This window comes from Calidris pugnax, unplaced genomic scaffold (assembly GCF_001431845.1).
Source record: "Calidris pugnax isolate Ruff unplaced genomic scaffold, ASM143184v1 scaffold18, whole genome shotgun sequence".
NCBI lineage: Eukaryota > Metazoa > Chordata > Aves > Charadriiformes > Scolopacidae > Calidris > Calidris pugnax.
In genome coordinates, this window is record NW_015090812.1 from 14,640,894 (window position 1) to 14,666,211 (window position 25,318).

Sequence of the window (25,318 nt, forward strand, 5' to 3'; positions counted from 1 at the left end):
AGGAACTACCTCCTGCAGCTCATTATCTAGACAAAGGAGTAAAATCCAGACAGGGAGCACTACAATAAACACTACAAATAGTGAATACAGTTCATACTAAAATATTTTCATTATAAGATAACATAGACAGACACAGTATTTCCCTCCCCCAGTCTTCAACTAATTTAAGGTCTTAAAAACTGCTTACCAGTAAAATATCACAGAGCACTACAAATCAGTATTTTAGAAGAAAAATCCTATTCTAAATGGAGAAAATTATCTGTAACGTTTCCATTGGATGTTCAAATAATCCAAACTGTTCTAGAAGTTACAGAAGTTTAAAAAGAAATGTCAGTAAATATTTGGCCCTAAATCTTTGGGTAAATAAATACAAAGTGTTTTGATCAGCTTCTGGAGTTGGGAATAGCATCCAGGTGGATGAGAACTCTGTTTTCAAATTACAGTTTATAGTAAGAGTTCAGGACAATTTACAGTCTTACCCTTCAGATAAGTTTTTATGTCGATTACTCATCACTGAATGTAGTATGAAAACCAAGCAGTATCAGTAACATGGTACTTAAACAAGAAGATCCCACATGTGTACCTTTAGTCCGGGTGCTCCCATGGGCCCTGGCATGCCTGGCAATCCCTTGGGACCTCGAGCTCCAGGATAACCTGCCAGACCTGGTAAGCCTAAGTTTCCTTTATTACCCTTAAAAAAATTGAAAATAATGGATTACAAGGAGAACAGCCAAACATGTTTTTTCATTGTATGCTAAAAACAGGCATATAGCATAAAATCAGTTAAAGGCATTTAATGCTTTCTGTATATATAGACACACATTGATTGTACACCAACATATATGGAAAGACAATGATTGGCAGTATTATCTGTATTTCTGCTAATACTCCAAAAGCAAAACCCCATCATACTTCCCAACAAAGCTACATGTGCTTTCACTGTGGGGTGGATTGAGGTTTTGGAAGAGTCAATTTATTATAGTTTAACAACTATATTTCCTCTGACTGTCAGCAGAGGAAATACTAACCCTGCCACAGCCCATTTCAGTTGTTCAGTTCATTGCTCATCTTAAACCTTGTTCTGTCCTATCGTAAGTATATCACAATGTCATTTGTGTGGTATCCCCTACCTAGAACTTGAAAGACTTCTGAGAACATTCAAGAGAATCAATTTCCTCTTTGGGCTTATGCAAGGCATCTTCCCTATTAGCACCCTCCTAAACAGGGAGAGTTACCCAGTTGGATAGTAAACAACCTTATGTTCACAGTGATTTTGCGTTTAAGTATAAATGGAAGCACTCAAGGGCATACTGGTGAGTACTTTTACCTCCCACAGGGAATCACACAGAATAGTTTACATGAGACCAAAAATTTTTCCCAAACCTGAAAATTTGCATGTTCAGATTAAGAGTCTTTAGCGCTGATTCCTATTTAATTCTTTTCTAACTCTATTTGGAAATATACAGGAAGAGAACACTAATCTCCATTAATTATAGAAGATGACTCTCTTGGATGAGTGCTGTGTAATGTCTGAGGATTCTGAGCTTACAATAAGGAGCTGCTTCTATGAAAATAAGATGCTGGATTCATTCATTACAGATGGGCTGAAAATACTGTTGAGATTCACAGTATTCATTTTTTCAAGAAGAAGGAATTCCATATCAAGAAACAAAGTGAGACTACATTCCCAAAGAGGCATTCAAAACTCAACATGCTTATTTATAAATACCAGACGTACTGATAATATTGCTACGATTGTGCACATTCTGTAGGGATTCATGTACCATAACAATTCCATATCAAGAAAGATCAGAATATTTGTTATGAAAATGTAGGAGAATGTCAGACAATAAACAAAAGCAACTATTTTTAATGAAAAAATATGTTACTGAGTACATGGAGTTAAGCCAATTTTGACCTGTTAAAAAATACAAAATGGAAATTTGCTACCATCCAAATTAATGTTTCTGTGATCCAGTAGAAAAATGTATATATGTGCGCATATATATCTTCTTTCTTATTTCACATGACATTCCATTAAGCATTCATAGAAATTAAAGGGTTACAGGAAACAGAATTTTTATATTAAATGTAATTTTCAGAGCTTTTGAAGCTCTAGGGCTTATAGCCTTATCAACTGATAAATTTACATAACAAAAGTTCTTTATTTTTTTTAATTTATTGTGGCAAAAATCAGTTAAAAGCCTCTTTATTACAAATTGTAATGCTGCTATATATTGCTAATATGGAGTAATATAATATATTTTAATACAAAAGATGACATTTTGAGTGGAAAGGCAAAAATGTAAGAATTCTTTGGGGTGATACTCCTAAATCCAACACCAAAGAATTTTAAGTATTTGAAAGAGGAGGGCATTATCTGAAAATTGAGAAGGCTCAAATAGGGTACATCTGCCCCCTACGGGTAACTTGTTTAATTTTCTCTTTGTTCAACCATATAGGCAAATTTATACTTGTAACAGGGGTGCCTCATTTGGCCTCTTGATTAATTCCTAACACCAGATCTACTTGGCATCCTTTTATAAAAATTAGTGTTCCATCTATAACTAGAACTACTGAGAAATACCATACCTGAAAACAAAGTGATCAGACTTTCAACAATGAAAACAACTAAAGGAATTTGCTCCCTCCTGTTTGGAGTGAATAAGCAAAGAGCTGTGTCACTGCTCCCAGAAGCAGCAGGTCACCACCCTTGGCCCACAGCAAAGCACAGGCAGACAAAAAAAACCTGTTTCCAAGAATTCCCAGTGACCTTAGATACCTAATATTCTTTTTCACTGATTTTGGGGAAAGCTTCAGAATTGCATAGGTAGAGAGACATAGGTTGCACATTCAAAGACAAGGAAAATGTGGGATTATCTCATGGCCTAAGAGGAAAGAGCCTCAGTTAGGGGTCTATGGCTCATTTGCAGGAAAACAACTGTGAAGGCGCTCTCATTAAGAAAGCATCTTCATTGAGTGTAGTTACTACTATAATTTGCTAATGAAATAGCTCTTCTCAAATCCCATTTCCCTTATGCTAACCTTACATCCTGGCCAGAATATCAGGAGCAAAAGAGAAAGCAAGTAATTGGTCTAATTTTCAAGATGCTCGAGGAACTGAGAACGGTTCCTTCTGCTTAAATACCCTAACCTTAGAAAATCTGTAACTCAAAATGACATAAAGAAGGGAAATGTGGAAAGCAACTTACCTTAGGGCCAGGCTTCCCTGACAGCCCAGGCTTGCCGGGGTTGCCAGAAATGCCTTCTGGTCCGGGGTACCCGACTGCTCCTTTCTGCCCTGCTGGCCCTGGTTTTCCCTTGAAACAAATTCAAATCAAATACAGCACTGTCGGCTCTCTTCATCTTCACCATCATAGAACTAGGTTTCAGTCACAGCATTTCCTAAACCCTACATAATAACAGACCCAGTGACACGGATGAATATTCGCAGACGGGGCTCCGAGTTAGAAATTTTGGTTTAAATTGGCTTAACCTTAGACTTGCACTGTTGTGGGCTCTGAGCAACTTCAAAGGAAACCATAGGGCTGACCCCTCTGCGTGCCAGGCCTGGAAGATGCCTGAGAGCATTGATTCTTAAACTGAAGCAAAGAAACGTAATAAAGTAATTGATTTATCCCTGTAAAAAAACCCAACACACTACTAAACACTCTGTATTGTACATTTGCAAAATTATGCTGTTCAAATTTGAACATATCAAATATACATACAAACTTAAAATTAGACAAGTTTGTGCTAACTGTTGCTATACTTGCATGGAAAAGCCTCATGTCACATCCACCAAAGAAACAGCAATTTTTTTCTTTACAATCATAGGCTTGGAGTTCTGCAATTATCTCTGTATGAATGCATTTTTTAGAAACTTTAAATATGCTAACCACAACACATCTCATTTGAAAAAGTATCGTTAACAACAGCCATACAGAATATAAGAAGCATGCCATCTTAATCTTATTTCTAACTTCTGCGTGCTGTCAGACTTCCTCAAGTTCCAGTTCTACTGTCTTCTCCTGCTCCCTGTATGTCTTGCCTTTCCCTCTTTTCCATTGTCTGCGAACGGTATGCTTCTGCACTCCTCCAGAGGGAAAAGTCAAGTATTTACAAAAGACACACAGTTTGCTTCCCTTCAAAAGGCTACTCTTGCACTCTGCCCAGCAGGTACAAGGTCTGTAAAGCAGCTGCATTTCTCTGGTTACTGATAATGTTTTGATGTAAGGTAGTAAAATTTATTTACAACATGTGCTTGTGTGGTATTATTTATTAGGGGACCAAAATAGCCTTGATGCATTTTGTTCTTGGTTATGTTTACAGAACACCTACTGCTTCCTGCTGTTTCTTCTCTCTTGGGGAGAAAGGGATGCAAGTTAGTATCTCTACAGTAACTCAAGAAAGAACATTAATTTCATCTCAGAGCAAGCGAGAGAAAGAATTAAACCTCAAGGGATGTGCCAGCCGTACCCTACACGGACATACAGATCCAGGCTTCTGTAGGCTGCAGCTGTTCAAAGAACTGATGGGCGCCAGGAGTGAACAGGAGTACAGCTCTGTGCAATATGTGGTAACTTGCACATGGATTACAAGCCCACATGCAAAAATGATCTAATTAAGTAACTTTACAAGTGGGAAGGACCTTGTTGTTATATTAGCTGCACTTCACTTCCATGTGCTGAGAAAGTGAGTATAATTCAGTATAATTTAACATAGTTTCAAAAATTATTCTTGTTTTCACAGGAGCTCCTTTACACTGTATTTCACAGGAGCTCCTTTACAGGGCCTGGATAATGAGAAGGTTCTTCAGAGCGAGTGTAGTACCACTGGCATGACTCAATTTTGGTTTAGTTAGTTAACATTTTCTTTGTTCTATAACTTGAAGATAGACTGTAGAACTTTGTTACTTACAGGAATTCCAGGTTTGCCTGCCTGACCCGTTGCTCCTTTCTTCCCTGTGGGTCCCTGAAAGTTACAAATACTCGTGAACTGACAAATGTCTTAAACTCAATCCCCTAAGAAGAGCTGAGAATTGTTCCCCTGTACTACCCATGTTCACACTGCCTGGCTTTGGACCAGGTTATTTCCGTTTCAGGAGACAGCAGAAAGGTTTTCAAGTAGAAGTGAATACATTTTTGATAGAATTGTATGTATTTTTCCTTTTCCTGAACTGGCAAAGTGTAGTTTTCAGAAGTTTTTTAACAACAATAAAGTTTTTCACTACAAATCTGGCAATTTCTCCTCTACCAGCCACACCTCTGTAGGGAGGTCTGCTTTCATAGCACTTCCCGTATACCTTTTAAAAAGGGAAGTCCTGAAAAGTCATGAACGTAGGTGCAGAGTATATGTGGAAGAGAATACTTGAAAACAATACTGTCACATATGGGAACATCCTTCCTATCCAAGATGTTACACAAAAGATAAAATTTACTTAAAACCAGACTTTTTTTGGTCTTGACTGATCTAGGAATCTGTAGTCCTAGAAAATGGAGTGATACTGATTGCAGATAACATTCTTGTAAGTGATACTGGAGGCCCAGTATCAAGGAAGTAAAACTCAGAATGGGTCAAAAGCACCTCAGAGAATTTTGTTTATAGGATATTCTTCATAGAATATAAAGATCTATGGCATAAATTTTATCCTACCTCTAAAAGATACAACCACTCAGACAGCAGGGACAAGAATAATACTTGTTACCATAAATAGAAAAAAAAGCTTCCAAGATTTTCTGGATTAATTATTTTTAACACCATTCTTAAAAGTGATGCTGAACTACTATGCTACAGTATTACATAACGTGCAATAAACTGAAAGAACTAAGGTCATTGGTAAGTGTAAATATTTTATAATTAATGTAAGCATGATAAAATCAGCAACATTTTGTTCTATTCTTTAATGTAATGCCTTCTTGCTAAGACAGACCTAAAAAAAGTCCACCAATCAGAACTGGAATATGTATATTCAAAGAACTTTATATTGCTTTCATTAAAATTTCTGAATGCATATAAAGTAAACCCAGATATTCAGCATTGCAGTTTATGGGACTGGCTTTGTAAGGCTTCCTATAGCAGCACCAGCCATGCCACTAGAGTTAAGACTGTATGAATGTTTTCACTATTGACATTTTTGCATAAACTTTTATTCTCGTGTGGATTGCTGCAGGCTGGATATTGGTTCCATATTTGCAAATGGCAGTTTTAATCTGAGGGGTATTTACAACACAAAGAAAACATTCTCTAAGGGAAAGACAGAGGAATGACTGATTTTATCCTGCCCTGTCAGTAGTTTGTAAAAGACAATATATCTGAGTGCATGGCTAGAGTACGTGCTGACAATGTCTTTACATCATGTTTCCTTTCTATTGCTACCCATCCCTAATCTACTTCAGATTCTTTACCCAGAAAATCTTGAAACTAACAGAGCTGCACTATGGAACTTCTCAGACAAAATATCTCATTTAAGTTGAAGTGCAATAGGTATTGTAAGAAGTCTTTTAGTCTAAATCTTTTGAAGTTGGCTCAGAAGCCAATGAAATTCATCCCATGGGAGAATATAAAATACTTTCGGCAATTTTCAACACACCATCAAGATGAACTATTATTTCTAAAGGAAACAATTTGTCTTTAATCTTTTTCATTACTTGCTCTGTCATTATTCCTCTTCTATTCTGCAGCAAATTCCTTATTTTCAGGTCTCTGAAAATTCAGTCCAGTGCAGTACTAGGAGGCTTCATTTACAGATCAGAGGACTGGGTGTCTTCCAGAGCTAGTTTGCCACAAGGAACTCCATTTAATGGCTTAATTGCATATCACTTAAATGTTTCCAAAAGAGCCTCTCAAAATACTTTATATCACTCCAAAGTAAAACCAATTACCTATCAAATAACACATATTTACTACCCCAGATCATTATGCAATTTTGCATTCTATATTTTTATCGCCCCTGCAGGTACGAAAAGGAAACCCAAACACACCTTATAACAGTTTTCCAAGGATAGTCAGTGAACACTAAAAACATACAAATTCCAGTTAAGTGCAGTTCTGCTTTAATTTTTTCTACTTACTTCCGAACCTCTTTCTCCTTTTGGTCCTTGCTCTCCCAATTCACCTGGCTCTCCCTTTGGAAAGAACATATATCAAATATGCAGATGAAAACACATTTTCAACAGTCGATAGAGAAATCTCACTTGTTTGAAACACTTACTGGAGGCCCCTGTTGTCCAATAGGTCCTCTAAGCCCTGGAAGACCTATGTGACCCTGGGAAGCAGAAAATATAACATTGCAATACAAGTAACTCAGGATGTTATGCTCAGTGAGCTACAGATTTTCTAGTGAAGTCCATCTTGGGAGGTGCTGAGTGGTCCCAGCTTCACTGACATGACCTAGATCAAGTATGCTCAGCTCTCCTGAGATCATACCTTAGGGAGCTTTTCTTCTTTAAATTCTCTACTTCAAACTGCAAGTGAGAGCTATATATTGTTTAAACATTTCTGCACTTCTGCAAGCATAGGTCATATTCAGTTCATTGATTTATTACTATGTCTATCTATTTTATCTGTGTAATTTAAACAGGATATTCTGTGTCAAGGACTGTCTCTTTTGTACTTCAGCAAACAAACAGCATCAGTGATTACCAAGAGTTACCATCCAATGCTAAAAGACTGAATACAATTCATGAATTATTATTAGGATTAGACTTACAAAGAATTAGTGCTTAAATTTCAGAGAAAAATGTTAATTCATTCAGCATTACAGAATCACATAATTGTTTAGGTTGAAAGGTACCTCTTGAGATCATCTAGTGTAACCCCACCTTCTCAAGCAGAGCCAGGTAGAAAAGGTTGTCCAGGACCATGTCCGGTCATGTTTTGAGTAATTCCAAGGATGGAGACTCCACAACCTTTCTGGGCAGCCTGTTCTGGTGCTCAATCATCCTCACAGTAAAAAAGCATTTTCTTGTGTTCAAAAGGAATTTCATACATTTCAGTTTGTGCCTTTTGCCTCTTCTCCTGTCACTGGACACTAATGAGATAAGTCTGGCTCCTTCATCTTCATTCCCTCCCATTACGTATTTATACACATTAAGATCACCCAAGCCTTCTCCTCCTCAGCTCATGAGTCCCAACTCTCTCAACTTCTCCTCATATGAAAGATGCTGCAACGTGTTCTAAGAGCACACTTGTTAAGGGAGGATGATACTTCTACTACATTACTCTACATGTATGCATAGCAAGCCATGTTCAAATAAAAAGAATAAAAAGCAAGAGTTATTACCTTGTAGCCCTCATCACCAGGTTCTCCTCTATCTCCACGTTCACCCCTAGGACCCTAGAGAAAAAAACAAAGAGCAAAATATAACAGCTGAGCTGAAATAATGCTGCAGTGAAGCAGAAAAAGAAAGCTGGGATTTCTCTCAAAACAGACTAACCAATGAGACTGAACTGAGTATTACAAATATTAAAGTTAGCTTGTCTAAAGGAATAAACATGATTTTTTTCTAAACAAAATGCATTGCAATCAGACAGTAGCCACTCTCTAAAATATTTTGTAACTGAAGACTAGAAGCTAAAAGATAGGTCTTACGTGGGCATAAATGAAACAGGAGTATTGAACTCAGTAGAACTTCTCCAGATTTATACCCGTATGTATATATGAAATCTGAATTAAACATCTCCATGAATAAATTAAAAGACTTCCATTTCAAGACATCTGAGGAAAACTTATGGTTTCTGTAAGACAACACATGAAAAATTGGGTTCTTTCTGAAATGACTTGCTGTACCCAGAATCTGCTATAATTTTGAAGTTCATCCTAATAAAAAGACAATTTTATCCCTCAGCATGCTTCACAAATATCAGAACTGCACAGGAGCAGCAGGAATGGCATGATTTTTGAGAGTCATGTGCATTCAGATACCTCATCAGCTCTACTTTAGGGCAATGCTCTTACTCCAGTCTCACAAGAAATGGGATTTTCCCCCAGAATTTTAACTCCCATTGCAGCAAATGGACCAAATCTCAGTCAAAGGAAAAATGATGGCATAGGGAATCATGCCCATAGAAAGTAAGAATGGCTAAGACTTTCCCAAAGGCATTCAGCCAATTATTAGATGAAATAATAAGGGACTACCTTTTTCTCACCTGTTCTAAGTGAAGACATATAATGAAAAATCGGCCAGGCATCAGTAACTGCAATATATCTTTATAGTTCACAAATAATTAGATTAGCCACTTATAGTGCATATCCACCACTATTTGCAACTACTTATATACTCTCCAAGGTTTCAGCAGCCTCTTGGCAGTTTTCTAGGGGGAATCCAAGGTGGAAATGCCCTACTTTGAGCAGGAGACAGTTCAGCTACAATAGAATTGGCTGGAATCTCTTCTCTTGTGCATCACCACAATTATTCTCCTAGTCCAGAATCTGTCTTCAGTTACATCAGGGTCTTAGAGTCCTGCCTTTTAAGGAGGTGAAGTATAAATATTAAGGATAACGTAAAGAGAAGTATGCTGTGCAAGTATTACTTCTGGCACAATCGAAGCCTGAACATGAAACACTTCTAATAAGATTTTGAGATGGTATTTTTTTTTAAAATGTCTGTAATTGCTGCAGAGAGATGCACCACATATGAATTCAGTAAATAAATGGTTACAAAATTAAACTCTCTCTAAATCAGCTAAATTAGCTTTGTAGTGACAATGAAATAAGTTAAAACATATTTCTAGTTAGTAAAGCAATTAGGTATAATTCAGGATAAAAAGAGGGTAAAATGTGCTGGTCTAAACACAGACTAATGGCATTAGTGTAATTAAACACAGGGCACATACTCCTAAGCAGGAAAGAGCACATGACTGCATTTTTCAGGGAGGGATTACTGACTAAAGGACCATCATTCTACATTTTTGTACAAAGGGGTACTGACTCCTGAGACAGTGATATCAAGTTTCAGAAAGAACCTGTATTGTCTCTTGTCTTGAGAGGCACTAATATAATTTTTTTTGAGAAAGAAAGACCTACTGGTTCACCTATGGGCCCAGGTGGTCCAAGGACTGTATTGTCTTCACCTGGGTAACCCTAAAACAAAGATGAATATTCAAAAATATTAACTTGGAAATTCAACCTCATCCACAATGCATACATGTTCAAATGTATAAACACCCAGAAAGCATACTGTATAGAAGTTTAAAGTACATGATACTTATGGTTTTAATAAAGTGGAAATGGTAACTCCATTTTAACATGCACCTAAATGTCCCAAAGACATTTAGAACTAGAAAAGCTAACTATTTGATCTATTTTCAAAGGCAGTGTCCTGGTTGCAGCTGGGAAAGGAATGTAAATAACACCTACTGTTTTCAGTTGTTGCTAACTGATGTTTACGCTATTCAAGGACTTCTTTCATCTTCCCATAGAAAGCATAGACAGAACAATGGAAGGGCCAATGAAATATTCCATATCATAGATGTCATGCTCAGTATATAAATGGGGGTTAGCCAGGGGGCAGGAATCCACAATCACTGTTCGGGACTGTGCCAATTCAGCAGACAGTGAGAGTGACCCATGCAATTATTATTATTTAATTTTCTGTAATTGTTTCTATTAAACTATCTTTCTCTCAACCCGTGAGGTCTTTTTTATTCCCTTCCCCCTCACCCCTTCCCCTGCCCTCCAACTTCTTGCCACCCTTCTTGGAGGGGAAAGAGCTGGTGGGTTTGAGCAAGAGGCTTCATGGCTCTAGTTGCCAGCTGGGGTTAAATCATGACAAGCAGCTATAAAAATAAAGTATTTGAACAATGTCCATGTAATCATTTTTATTTAATGAAAAAAGGATAAACAGGATATTTGACAAGAGGAAAAAAAGAAAATTTCTTCCACTGTTTTGAGAAATATTCTTAATACAGACAAACAAGTATACAGAAGACGCCAACATTCAGTCTGAAATCTATTAAACTTTAAATATGAAACAAATGCCATTCAAACTAATAGACAAAAAGTTATCTATTCCAGATGATATTTACCAATATTTAATGCAGAGGCTCACATTCTAAAAATGATTAGGGTTTCCAAAGTGCATCAAAGTGCTTTATCAGAATTGACCAAGCAAACTAGACACCTAGCTCCCAACAATTTAACTTGCAGTTAATGTTTCTGAAAATCATATCAAAACATATTTTATAACATCACCCACTAATTGCCTATTAGCAGTATTCATCACAAAACTGGCCCTAATATAAGAATGCATTTCTCTGTCAGGTGTAACTCCAAATTAATCTTCATGAAGGGAATCTCTGTACCTGCTTGGGGCCATACAAATCTGTTTGCAGATTTGAGGCTTAGAAGAACAATAGTGAATTTGACACTAAAATAGCAGCACTGAGGCAATATCCTGCCCCTAACATTTTGTATTAAGCACAGACCTTTGTCCATCTTAGCTGGACTTTCAGCAAAATCCGTGGGTGTACTCACAGGCTTAAAGCTAAGTAAATACTTAGCTGCTTCCGCACTGATTATTTCTGCCAGCAGTGCTCACTAAGGGTGCTATCTGACACAATAAAATGTGTTTCTTACAATGGCTACCTTGTGTTTTAAAACCTGAAACATTTCAACTGTATAATTCAGAACTCTGCCTCTGAATGATCCATTTCCCTGGTTTTGCATTTCTTTTCATATTTTCTTACAATACTAATAAATATCACAAACGGTGGCTTTTGTTGCATGCAGTGGAAAACAGTGAGCGTGCAGTAACATTTCCTCCCTTTATAATTACTCAAAGTGTAAGACAGTATAATCCATCTTCATACCTTTTCTCCTTTGGGTCCTGGAGGCCCTGGGGGTCCTGGAGGACCCTGGTGACCCTAAGGAAGCAAAAAACCCAAAATTTAGTTCCAAAACTATAAATTAAATAATTAATTCAAAAGTTTCTTTTAGCTGCTTGTTACTATTTTTTTTTTCCTGATTGTTAAAAATGCTAAATAGTGACGTGGCACAAAATTAATGGGCCCAGGCAGAAAATGTATTGTGTGCAGAAAAAATTCTGTGCACAGTGGGAAACCAAAAGTTCTGGCAGGGCTTGATGCAGGGGAGGGTAGATGGGCTACTTCTTGGTTAGGGCCACTGATGGCAGTTTCTATTTGGAAAAAAGACATGGCAGTCTGGTCTGTAAGAGCAGGACTCAACCCATCTATGATGATGATCATAAATATTTTTCAGTGAAAGTCACAGTATCTTTATGTCCTTCAACTATCCTCATTCAATCAGTTTCTGTTCCTGAAAGGGAAACTGCCTGGCCAGACAGTAAGCAGAGGCAGTGGTGTTTCCCGAGCTCTCTTTAAAATTAATAGCTGTAGTAATTTTATAAGAACTTTATTCACAAGATGTGAGATAAACTGGATAAACAAGGATTCCAAATCTCTGGTGAACTCACAAAAACCAGTCGCTTTTGCTTAAGACGAATATTTCTGAGTAGGCAGTCATGTGTCACATAAACAGGTATGTGAGTATCTGACACTCCTAAAGATATTTGCTATTCTAGATACAGATCCCCATGATATTTGAAATTATTTAGAGTACCACAGACTTATTTAGGGATGCTGTGTGTACATGAATTCAGTAAAAAACTCACCCCATAACCTGGAATTCCTGACTCTCCTTCAGGTCCCATTCCTCCTGGGTGTCCCTGTTAAATGCAATAATCAGTGACAGAAAAATGAGCTCCCTTGTTAAATGTTACAACAATGTCTATTTTATAAAGTTATCACTTGGAAAAATCTTCAGATACTGAGATTTGAGAACCACAGACAACTTCCTTGTTAGGTCCAGCTTCATTTGGTAAAGAATATTGGGCTTTTCCCTATTATGTGGAAGAAATGGTCAACATCTTCAGTCCTAACCTTATAATCCCTGTGCATAATTAGGATCAAAAGGATCTGAGCTTTCAGAGGTGCGGAGGAACTCTGTTTATAAATGCTAAGTATGCCAAGAGAAGCTGAGGGTAGTCCTCATCTTAGGAAGTTGAATCCTTCTCCTGAAAATGTTGGCCATGAGATAGTTACTTTATCTGTACTTCATGTGTTCAGAGACACAGTGCTGCACTCAGGAGCCACAAGACTGGGCCCTGGAGCAGGGAGACGGGTGTGTTGCCTCACTAGTGCAGAGGCTGCCTGTGTCTTTCACACAGTGTGGAGCAAGCTTGGGGAGCTTGGAATGAAAACCGCTCAAAGTTAATGGAAATACACTTAATTCAGTTAACTTTGGATCAGGTTCCCATTCAATAGGAGCAGCAGCCCTCATCTGAAATGCTTTGTTTCAGCCATGATTAAGGCTTATTTTACGTAATAGTAAACCCCATGATTTCTGTTCTTGGAACTGGAAAGGTTTAAGAAACAGTCCCAGCAGTGAGGTTATATGTAGAGTGTGGGGCATGAGTATTCCAGGGCATGCCCTGCCATCCTGCTCCTCTGTCAAATCAGGAACCTGACCAGAGCATAAGATGACTCCTTCCAGGTCCATGGCCTGGGTTTCTCTCTGGAAAGGTGTTCAGGTCTCATTCTGATGCTGAAAGACCGGGGTATGCATTGGGATGCATAGGCTGGGAAGGATACTGCCTGCATCTCCAGGTACCTCAAAAAAAACTTGTATGTGCTACAGCTGTGACTTGCCTCCTCCCATGGAGAGACATTATTCTACTAAACTAGAAATACATGAGCTATTAAGTAAGCATGTTTTATACAAACCAAGGGACCTCGAGTTCCTCTTGCACCTTTGGGACCAGTTTCTCCAGGTTGGCCAGAATCACCAGCAGGTCCCATTTCTCCAGGAGGGCCAAGCTGACCCTTTTCCCCCTGTTGGTGTTATTGTATTAAAAATAATCACAGATTGATATTAAGTTTCAAAATGCAGTTTATGCTTAACCAAAGTGTGTAACAGCATTATTTAATAGGAGTATTACAAATTTAAATTTCCTGAAGTCCTGAATGTTATTGACTGCAGAATGATGACAATTCTAATTGCTATGGTTAGCAAGAAAAAAAATAGGCTTGAAGCATGACATAAAGCAAGGATAGACTTGATTCAATGGAATTATTTTGTAATGTAAATTCGAGTTTCAGATAAAAGGAAGGGAACTGGGGAAGATGAAAAATACTACCTTCTTTCCTAAACGGCCCCTCTGACCTGGATTCCCCGGTGTACCTTCAGGGCCCTGTACATTTATTAGAGAGAGAAAAAGAAATTATATAGAAAAAGCCTGGAAAGATGTTTAAACTGTGATCCAAATTGGATAACTAAGCAGGCTTTTGCTATGCAGAGAGGTGCGAGGAAAAATCTCATTAACTGTGGCTGTGAGCAAGTTCATAGGACTGTTTCAAGTCACAGCAGAAACATTGGGCAAGCATCAGGAATTGCTAGTGAAAATGCACTGAAAATAGGGGAGAAAACCCAATAAATCTTGTTCACACAGAAAATAGGACTTTAGGAATAAAATTGCCTTGAGACAACCACTGGATTTAGAGAAATACAAGACACAACAAGAGAAAAACTAAGAAAACCTTGGGGCTGCCAAGTGTGAAGAGCAGGGCCCTGACACAACATGCCGTAGAGCAGAGACTCAGTAAGTGCTGGTGCCTACCACTGCCCGCCTCCTGGTGCCCGTGTAATTGGGTGTGTTGCCTGCAGATAAAGGGTGCTGTGGAGCTACAGCCCTGCTGTCATCTTGGTCACTTCAAGTGACCCTCCCAAAGGGCTGGATGCATCTACTTCTCACTGGTTTCAATCTACCCAAAAGCTCTGTGAGTTAGAGCAGGTAATTTAGCTTCAGTTTTAGATAAAGGGAGATATATTTGGGTTTTTTTGAGTCACTGTGGCAGTAAGCCAAGGTAAATATAATTTAAACTGATTTGTGAAGCTTATTTGTTGCTTTGTAGGCTTTTGTTTAAGGAAAATGTAGTATTATTCTCACCCCAAATAAAAACCTTAGAAAATCGATTATAGGAAACTGATTTCCATGTTTAGACCAGGATGTTATGATCTGTACGCATCCCTAGAAGACAACCCAACCCCCTGATCCAAACACTTCCAGACACCAGGGAGGACGACTAGGGAGGGAGGCAGCTCTGCAACCGCCTTTGGAATGTGTGGAACAGAAATGTGAAAAATTCCCTGCTAACCACATCCTCCCAAACATCAAACTGCCAGACCCGCCTGTCTCACTGAGGCACAGCAGTGCTGCTGATGTTGTTTACTGTATACAAGTATAATTACATACAATGTAGATATACCAGGGCTAAGCTGTTTTATGATTATTTCAATGTATGAAACTCCCAAGCTTCTCCAGAATTGCCAATCCAAAAGAGAAAAAAAAAAAGTCAGGGTGATACCATTGTATCAGAAACCAAAATTTTTCTGTAGCACGCTAAATGTGCTCACAACTGAAGAACTTTTTTTTCCTTCACTAGGAGAGTAGGTCACTGTAAGGAACCCAGGACTAAAGACAGCAGATTGTAACGTTGATGCTTAGAGGTCAGAGGGGACAGTATGCACAGCCATTGACAGCTGGCCCTCCAACTAATGTTTAGACTCTATCATCACGTAAGAGCTAGAGAGAAGGCAGCCAGAGGACCGTGGTACGGGAATCCGAAATCTGACTTGAGGCTACATACTTGCTCTGGAAACTGTGCTCTAAAATATTACCTCATATTAAGAAGTCAAATAAAAATTCAGCAAAATAGATTTTATGTATGGATTTTAGCTGCTAGGAGTGGTGCCAGAACAAATACGTGAACTTATCTAATAATGTTAACTATGGATCCCAATGCTCACTTACTATTTGAGCTCTCTACACTTGCTGCCATTTCTCTCCATCTACAATCTCCATTTCAGTTGTCTATAGCAACTGGTGCTGTCACAATATGTTTATTTAATTCATCTCATAAAGCCACCAAAATGAAGTTATTTAAAGAATAAATGTCTTTCAAGAACAAAATGGAATCATGAAATTCATTCTTTCTTCTCTCTCCTTACTTTTCATAGTATCTGCCTCATTACAATGTGATTGACAAGCTAAGAAGAATAGGTACACCAAAGACATGACATCACACCACAGCACAGAATTGTCATCTGAAGTAGTGCTGCCTGGCATGATAGACCCTCATTTCTGGAAGTCAGCTCCAGTGCAGGACGGGCAGCACCCATAATATTGTCTTTACAAAACCCTGGCAGCAGTGTAGAAAGACCACTGTGAAGAAAGGCAGGCCGTCCAACTGACCAAGAATCACAGCAGGAATAATTTGGATTATCTGGTATTGATCACGTGATACTGGTTTTAAGTCACTTTTGACCTGTTTTGTATTCCTTACCAGACACTGTGCTATAATCCACACCAACACTTCAAGAAATCCTGTGCTGTAATAATTTTCTAAAGAAACCCCAATGCACAGGATATCACTTTTTCTTGAAAGACCTTCCTTTTGTTTTTCCTTAAAAGGAATGACAGCTAAGCATGTATGTGGTAAGAACATTAGCACAAAATCTCAAATTGGAGCCAAATCTTGTGTGCTCTAAGTCTAATGCTTCATCATTTACAAGCTGCTCAAAATGGCAGTTCTTTGCCCCTAGGAACTTTTAATCTAAACTAAAAACTAGATAGCCTTGGGACATTAAACAAAGCCATGAGTAGGGAAAGTGATACAAAACAACAAAAGATCTTATAGCACAATTTATGGTGGTAAACGTATCTAGACAAATTCTTTGGGTGTTATGAAAATTTAGAGAATAATCAAATACCTTCAGATTCTCATAGTCTCCAAATGAAGGTGATGATAGAGACTGACTGTAGATTGTCTGGAGAGGAGAGATCTGAAGCAAGAGGCTCCAGGTTGTGTTGTGTATGTGTCTGGATTACAAGTGGCGAGGAATCACTATCTGCTAAGAGGTCCCAGATTTAAGAGAGGAAAAACATTAGCCTCCTCTCCCTACCAACCCTGAAAAGCTGAACCAGATAGAAAAGGGAGGCAAGCTAACTGAAAGATGGTCATCTCTAATTATGACAGAAAATCAGAGAACAAAAAATAAAATAAAGAAGCAAAATTAATAAGAAAATAATTACAAAAATCATATGAACAAAAAGTCCACTTAAGCCTGAAACCACTTACAGGAATGCCCATGATGCCAGGTTCACCAGGGGGTCCAGCAATTCCTGGTAACCCCATCTCTCCTTTTTCACCACCTTCTCCAAGAAGCCCCTGGTCTCCAGGGTCTCCCTAAAACAAACAAGCAAAAAACCAACAGAAAAAGCTTGGTCAAGCTGCTGTTACGGAGCTACTTTTGTGAAAAGTGAATTCTCAGTCTTCAAGTTTGACAAAAACACACTGAAACTGAGCGGAATCTTACCAGTCAAATTTAGATCATGCTCCAAGTTAGGATAAAGCCCTTTCTATCTCACTGATGCGCTCCTACAGCCAGAATTTGCCTCATCCACTGCCAACTGCCTGATGGAGTCCTCTGTGACATCCCCTGACCTGGCACCTGCCACAGAGACTGGCACAACATGCTTCACTGCAGGAAGTGAAGCAGCTTTGGGCTCTCTCTCTCCAGCATAGAAATAAGCTGTACTCAGTTCTCCAGCTTGCATCTCCCAATCAAGCCATTCAACTTTGCAGCTCTTGCAGGATAGGTACGTGCCTAAAAGGTTCAGGAAAGCCTATAATATACAGGGCATCCTATGCTAAAACTAAGTGCATCCAACTGGGCTCCGTTGACCCGGTGAAATAGGACAAATAAAGAGGTTTGGGTCCTTAAGCTAATATGACTCCTTTACATTTGCTAGAAACTGAACGTACCTTTGGACCATCTTTTCCTTGAACACCATCTTCTCCTGGAGGTCCTGGTTCACCCTTATGGAAAGGAACAGTTGAAAACAAAGTTATTGTGTAAACTTCTCAATCTATAAGTATTGCCTTGGAAGAACCCAGGCTATTTTTACACATGCTTATTGTCTTTTGGACAACCTTTACATTGCTGCTATAATTTATTTGTCTTTATTTTTTGCAGTGACAGAGTCACACTCCTGTGAATCTTGAACATAGGAAAATCATAGAATCATAGATTCTATAGATCATCTTTTATGATCAGCATTAGAAATATGAGGCAATATTATGTCCATATAACACTGCAGATTTGGACAGTAGTACTGAGACTGTTTGGTTTCAGAGTATACAACATGTAATTACAGTAACCTCAAAAATATACCTATTTCGTCCTGAAACTTCCATGTTTACATGGGTAACTACTACATTGGTATGTTTAGTGACTCAGCTTAGGCCATGAAAAACTCATAATTTACCAACAGTATCAGCACCACGGCATTTTAGAATAATTGCCTTTCTCAGGTAAAGACACTGGCAACTTGCAACTTTTATTGCAGATAGTAAAAAAGCAAATACAACCTGCCCTATACTAATAGCATAGTATTTCAGACATAGCTAAGTATGGCTAAGGTATGGCTAAGTCCAGAGCACCCACTGTGGACCAGTACCGGGAACTGGTCTTCTCCAGTGACAGGCAGACTGTGGAATGCACCTCACTGGAGATTTTGGGCAGGAGGAAAAGAGGACAGCAACCAGCAATGGAACAAGAGAGCTCAATGGTAAGACTTAGGTCTGAAAGGATATAGATTTTGCTCTTTTAAAAGCATCCTGCATAAAATCTGGTCTTAGCACTTCAAAAGGCTTTTTCAGCCTTCAAAAGTAGGCAACTCTTCGGGTCAGATGACAGGGGTAAGATGCAAAGGAAGAATAAGTAGGGGCACAAGTGCTTGGTAAAATCACGTGCTATCCACAGCAGTAGAAGCAAATCAGCTGCTTTAGATGGTGGTACAGAGGGATACCCTGCTCTGCTAAGACTATACTGTTCCCATGATCTCACCTAGACTGCATAGGCATACACAACATTATTGTGTGCTACAGCCTTAACAGTGGGGCTGGATAACCTTGGATTTACCTTCAAGCTCAAACCACTCATTCATGTCTCTCAGTGACATGAGGCATTTAAAAATATTTCAACATTATAATCAATACTCTTTTTAACTTGCTACAATATTACACATTTTAATTTATTTTTTTTAAAGGTATCGAAAATAGTTTTTTTATTGAATTCTTCTGATAAATCAAGGTTTCTCAATCTGCATTTCTGATGCATTTGTAACATACTTTCCTTTTGGGAAGATTTTTCATCCATAGCTTACCCTTAAACCTTGTTCGCCTGGTTCTCCAGCCTTCCCAGCAGGTCCAATGTCTCCCTGAAATATCACAAGAGAAATAAATCATTGGATTTTAAGGGACAATATTCCTAACAATATTCCTATCTGTTTAAAGATAATACAGTTATCATGATAATAAAAATTTCCTGTATCATACCTACTTGGCTAATGAATCAATCACTCTGAATTGCTTTTATAGAAATTTGAAAATTTAAACAGCGTAAGAGTGAGTAATTTCAACACCTACCTTTGCACCTGGTTCTCCCTGCAGGCCAGGTTCTCCTTCGGGTCCAGGAAGTCCCTGCATGGTACAAGAGCTACTGTTACACAAGGTCACCAATAACAATTTTGCAACCACCAAATAATACAGCCAAAAATGAAGCAGAAAACCAGCATGAGACATTGAGAAAGATTTCTGAAAAATCAAATTAAGACAACACAGTTCTTTGTTCTTACTAGAGCACAACAGAAGAAAAGAGCGTATAGGAGTTCAGAAATGGCACTGTGGATCAGTAATGTATTGAAGACTCCGCAGTACCACTAAGCCTGCACCTTTCATCATAAATTACTAGCAGGCTGAGCAATCATCTATCTTTTGTAAATCTGACTGACAACTTCATCACCGTTTAGGCTTGGAGCCAAGTAGATATAGCCCTTGGAGAACAAAGGCCTTTTTGGAGTTTTCAGTCCTTAAAGAGTTAAGAGTATCAGATTGCTTCTTGTAAAGTTTACATTTAAATCTTTTTTTTAATAGTGAGTCAGAAGACTGGATTTTGGGTGACTGAGGAAGCGCATTTCTTTGAATAAGCCAAATCCCTTCTGTTCTAAGTGAGCTCATCTCTCAGCTACTTCATTGCAAATGTGGGTAATACATTCTGTCATATTTCTTTTAAAGGGATATTAAAAACAAAGCAAAAAATAGAAGTAAAAGTAAGCAGAAGGCTGCTTGCAGCTGCTTTTCTTCATCTACCACTTGCAAGGACATATGATTAATGCTGTTGTACTATCTAATTGCAAGTAGAAAGATGCTTCCAAAAAAAAAAAAGTCATTGTTTGCTCAACTAAGCATCCACTTTCTTCACTTTCTAGGTGCAGATGTCATGAAGGTATGCCCAAAGATAGTGCTTACAACAGAAACAGCTACATATTTTAGACTTTTTTTTTGGTTACAGCTTTAAGTGAGTTCTCTCAGCAGGTCATGGTATTTAAGTCAGTTGCAGACAACAATAATAATTAAAAAAGTTTATAAACTCATTGTCCAGGTTTATTCACTTGCTTAAGTCTTGTAATTACTATATAAATTATTAAAAGCTCACCTCAAAACCCATTTCTCCAATAGGGCCTGCATCCCCCGGTTGTCCTCTTGGACCCTGGCATTAAACAAAATTTTAGATGCATCATTCAATTAATATTACATTACACCATCTTTGTCTCTTCAGAACTCTTCCACTTGGCATAAAGAAGTGTATTTCATTGTCTTTCCTCATGAATCAAACAGTGTACATAAGTACCATGATAGCATGTAGTACCGAAGACCTCATTGCCAAAATTGAAACCGAAATAACAGATTTCAAATAATAGCACAGATGTCTCCTCTTTTAGACCAAAAGTAAATTATTATCTAAACTAAGCTCTCCTCTTGATTAACTGAGACTTTGTTTAATTAAGGTTTTTTTAGACTGTCTGGTTTGCTTTGTGGAAAAGCCTACAGTCTGGTATGGAATTAACTGAAAACAACTACTCTGTGCTTCACTGGGGATTTAGCAATGTTTATAGAGGACAATCACTGAGGTGTAATGGACAAAAGGCTGGAGCCATTTTGGTAATATTACTAACCTTACTACAAGCATTTTCTTATAAGCCCTACTCTAAGTAATAAATCTATTGCAGTAACACGTAGGGATCATTTCCTAAAGCAGCACGCTCAAATTCTCTGCGCATGTTCGACTGTGCATCTCTGCTCACAGAGTTGGATTTGTGTGCTGGAGGACAGAGGCCGCCTTACAGTTGCTTACAGCTGATTCTGTAGTCGCTATGAATGGATGTTGAGACAAATCAACTCCCTGGATGTATCCAGTCTTTGAACTTTCAGAAAGTTCGCCTCCATTTGCCCCTTTGGGACTCATCTGTGGTTAAGAACATTCTAAATTCAAAACATTTAGTTGATCTATTATTCTGATGTAAAAGAAAGATGCTGCTACCCGTACCTATGATAGAAGCCTTTAAAGCAAATATTTACTCTTTTCTGTTTCACTTCCTGTTACAGACTATGCATATGGTTTTGCTCCTTCTGATGACATGGCAGTGATAATGCTAGTATATTCTTCCCTTGTAACAACAACGTAAGCTGCATATTACTGAGAGGATTTAAGGAGATCCATAAATTTTACTCTATGGCTTCATTTAAGTGTGAACAACTGAAATTGCAGTTAATTTCCTGCTGAGAATTCACTTGGTCCTAAACTAAGTCCATCAATTTTCATTTGCAGCAACTCCATGGCATCCCACAAGACAAGTGTCACAAAAATTAAGTCCGATTCACAAGTCAAGTATTTCTTCATAATACCACCATAAAGCTAAGTCTGCTGGACTGGTAAAGTATCTTTCCCCTGAGACTTTCAGAAGCCAAAAATTGATAGCAATATAGGGACTCCCTTTAACCATTAACAACAGGTAATTTGCAAAGAAGGATTTTACTGAAATGTCTGTCAAGTAGGTGAAGTTAGAGTGTAATTTAGATTAAGCCTGCTACTACAAATAGCTCTAACTGCTTCTGTTTCTCTACTCCTCCATCAATAACTTGGGTTTTTCTGCTCTGTGCAGAACTAGTGACAGGGCCAGAGAAACTGCTTCAGCAGCTGGCTTTCAGTGACCCGCTGACAGAAGATAAAATCAAGCTGCTTGGATGGGCAGTTTCATAACATCCTGTGTCATTTTCACGACGTTTTTCTAGCTCGACAGACCATTTTCCGAAAACATTTTACTCTTTCATCACTTGAAAGAAGAGGTAACCTGTTGACAGGATAAGCTTTTACTTCTGACACTGCACATGTAAATTCTACGATGATAAGCACAACAGAAATGTAGGTTGCTCAAGAGTGGACCACTTAAATTAGATAAGAAAAAAATTATATATTTTCATATATAAATATGAAAATTCAGACTTGACCAGAAAAAGGCAGGAATTTTTTGTATAAGCCTTGTATTGTAAAGCTCTCAGATGTCTCAACATGAAGATTAGATATAACAAACGAAAGAGACGAAGTGGCAGGAATCAAATAACAACTGTTAGAAAATATATTTTCTGTTGAAACATTTTGCCACTCCTACAAGTTGGCAGCTCAAGTTAAGTAGGCAATTATACCCAAAAGAAAATTTACCAAAATAAATGTTGATATTTTTCTAGCTCCCCAAAACGTGCAATGGCTGTCTGTAAGAACGTCAGCCTATAGATTAGTAGAAATAATATTTAATAATATTAGAAGTAATTATAATGAGTAGAAAGAATAAATTTGTATCAACAGTTCACTTTCAAAATCTAAATTAATTATATGTCATTTGATGTGCAAAATAACTTTTCAGCAGCAACGAAAACACACAATTTTTGACAATTCTATTAGATTTTTGCACTATAAACCAACAGCCTTCTCCCAAATCCCCACAGGACAGCACACACTCTTTCTTTGTATTTATATAATCTGATTTATCCCCAGAGATGGCGATGCAATACTATTCCTGTCATGGCTACACCTTGCAGCACTTTGCATATATTTGTTGCAGATTCTGCACGATCTTCTGTTACAATATTAGCCACATAAAAGCGAGCATGGCTTTGAAATAAAACAATCAGAACAAGAATTCATCCATCAGAGGAATGTCTGAGGTTTATTATAAGTCTCTTTTTTGTTGAAAACATAACCTGCCAAATAGATGTGGTCCCTGAGTTCCTGAATAACTATCCTAAAATTTGCCTGGAAAAAATACCACTAATATCTGTATTGGCACATACATTTACATAATCCATAATGTAGATGTCTACCTCAATGCAGTGTAAAGCCATATAATATTGTGATCCAAATTCTGTCATGTTCTCTTATGTTGTGCCCTCCTTTCTTCAGTGCTTCCCAATATGATCAACAGGCCTCCTTACGAACAAGTTACGCTAAGCAAGGGAGGCAGACTCTAGCCCTGCAGTTTTGGAACAACTGCTGCACAATTCCTATCTAACCACAGCTGGCAACACTGAATCTTGGCAAAACGGAGCTTGAGTTACCAGGGAATTCAATATAATATGTGGAAAAATTTTTTAGCAAGCATAAGCATCAACTTACTGGCTCTCCCATTGGTCCTCTGTCTCCTGTGGTTCCAGGAGGCCCAAGCAAACCCTGGAAGATTAAAATAAAATAAAATAATTGCAAACAAGCTGTTTCATATTTTGTGAAAAACCACTTCCTCTCTTATTTCTGCTCACTCAATAATTTGCTCAGAAAAATCCAAGAAATATGTGTAGCCTTTTCATCTGGTTGACATGCATTACCACATCGCTAGCTCCTGTGGCAGGTGAGGGAGCCCTGAATAAATACTCCCTCAGTTTCTTTTACATATGGATGGATCTTAGTTGACCCACCATTTACCAGTTTCTCATCATTCTCCTTAGACTCATGTGCTGCTTGTGTGTGCAAACTGGGCCTAAACATGTTATGAGTGTCCTGCCCTACGAAGTCCATTTGAGATGATCAGAAGGTTCACAGCCCACTTTTCTTTCTGCTCAACCTGCCTCACAGCATAATTATTTCGTACAGTCTCCTGGAAACTGTAGCTGTAGGAGTAATAGAGCAGTATCTTGTACTTTGCAATAAATGTACTAATTCGCATAATTTCAACCTAATAAGATTTTGCTTCATTCATTTCTGTGTATATAAATACATCTAAAAGTCCTAGAGAATGAAGAGGAATTGAAAACCCATCATGGCAAGGCTGAGAGGCAACAAGCTCCTAAATCCGAGCAGAAGAGGTAAGAGAAGTACAGTGACAAATGACATTTTGAATCTGAATTTCAGCACAAAATCACCACCATTAATGCTTTATTTCTGCTTTTCTGCTTCCTTCCTTCTTGAAAACCCAATACAAATTGGACTGACTGGTAACCTTCTTTGTAAAAGAAAGCCTCAAATAGAACATTAGATTTCCATTGAAAGAAGACCCAAAAGGAGGAATTTTCTCCTATACTTGTGATATATATTTTACACATTTTTCTACATTTATCTCAACATTGATAGTACACATCTACTTTAAAATCTATCAAAGAATATTTTTTCTATGTCACAATGACTTTCTACCTTAAAACTACAATAGAACTAAAAAAACCCCAAAGCAACTTCTAGGACTCCCCCTAATAATGACAACGGCTATTTCTTCTGCTGCAATTTGCTATCATATTGTATTCTGTGGACCATCATCCATGGAAACACTGGTTTTATAGCAGAATAGACCCTGTTCACACTTACTCTCACTTCTGCCCTTGATTCTTTGTATAGATAAATGCAAACCATACTGTCAGAGTTTCCCAGCTACTCTAAAGTAGACAAATTCCCTCATAACTGAGTGAAACAAAGTATGAGATGTTGTGATGTTTTTAATTTGGAAGAAGTACTAGAGAATTTCATACTCACAAGTGCACCCTGATCTCCTCTTTCTCCTGGATTTCCAGCTTTACCCTGGTCAAAGAGAAATATAGGAAGACAATGCTGGTTTCAGATAACACAGCTCAGAAATTAGCAGAACTGTGCTAAGACTTACTACAAAGTTTGGCTCCAATACTTACAATGAGCCCAGGAACTCCTTTCTTTCCTGGATCGCCTCTTTCTCCCTGATAAACAAACAACGTGTGAATTTTATGTGCATCTGCTAGATAAGCTGTATACAGTTGCTGTCAGTTTAAACGCTGGGTAACTGCAGAAAGTGCAGATTCAGCCTTAGACAGGCTAATAAGGAAGTACTTGAAGAAGGCAGAAATTAAAAAATCTCCTCCTGAATTAAATAGAACTTTATGGCTT

At 38.1% G+C, this 25,318-nt stretch overlaps 1 protein-coding gene across 2 annotated transcripts in view; it reads right to left on the bottom strand.

Annotated features, from left to right (window-relative positions):
- The window catches only part of COL24A1 (collagen, type XXIV, alpha 1), a 149,104-nt gene that overhangs the window by 17,575 nt on the left and 106,211 nt on the right, over positions 1-25,318 (bottom strand). For both annotated transcript variants that reach the window (XM_014939499.1, XM_014939500.1), the window contains exons 30-48: positions 25,087-25,131; positions 24,935-24,979; positions 23,594-23,647; positions 20,579-20,632; positions 19,510-19,563; positions 19,248-19,301; positions 17,845-17,898; positions 17,158-17,265; positions 14,157-14,210; positions 13,744-13,851; positions 12,633-12,686; positions 11,812-11,865; positions 10,028-10,084; positions 8,285-8,338; positions 7,214-7,267; positions 7,074-7,127; positions 4,921-4,974; positions 3,213-3,320; positions 584-691 (exon numbers count right to left, since the gene is read on the bottom strand). In XM_014939499.1, coding sequence (XP_014794985.1) covers positions 584-691; positions 3,213-3,320; positions 4,921-4,974; positions 7,074-7,127; positions 7,214-7,267; positions 8,285-8,338; positions 10,028-10,084; positions 11,812-11,865; positions 12,633-12,686; positions 13,744-13,851; positions 14,157-14,210; positions 17,158-17,265; positions 17,845-17,898; positions 19,248-19,301; positions 19,510-19,563; positions 20,579-20,632; positions 23,594-23,647; positions 24,935-24,979; positions 25,087-25,131 — 1,227 coding nt within the window. The remainder of the gene's footprint in view (positions 1-583; positions 692-3,212; positions 3,321-4,920; positions 4,975-7,073; positions 7,128-7,213; positions 7,268-8,284; positions 8,339-10,027; positions 10,085-11,811; positions 11,866-12,632; positions 12,687-13,743; positions 13,852-14,156; positions 14,211-17,157; positions 17,266-17,844; positions 17,899-19,247; positions 19,302-19,509; positions 19,564-20,578; positions 20,633-23,593; positions 23,648-24,934; positions 24,980-25,086; positions 25,132-25,318) is intronic.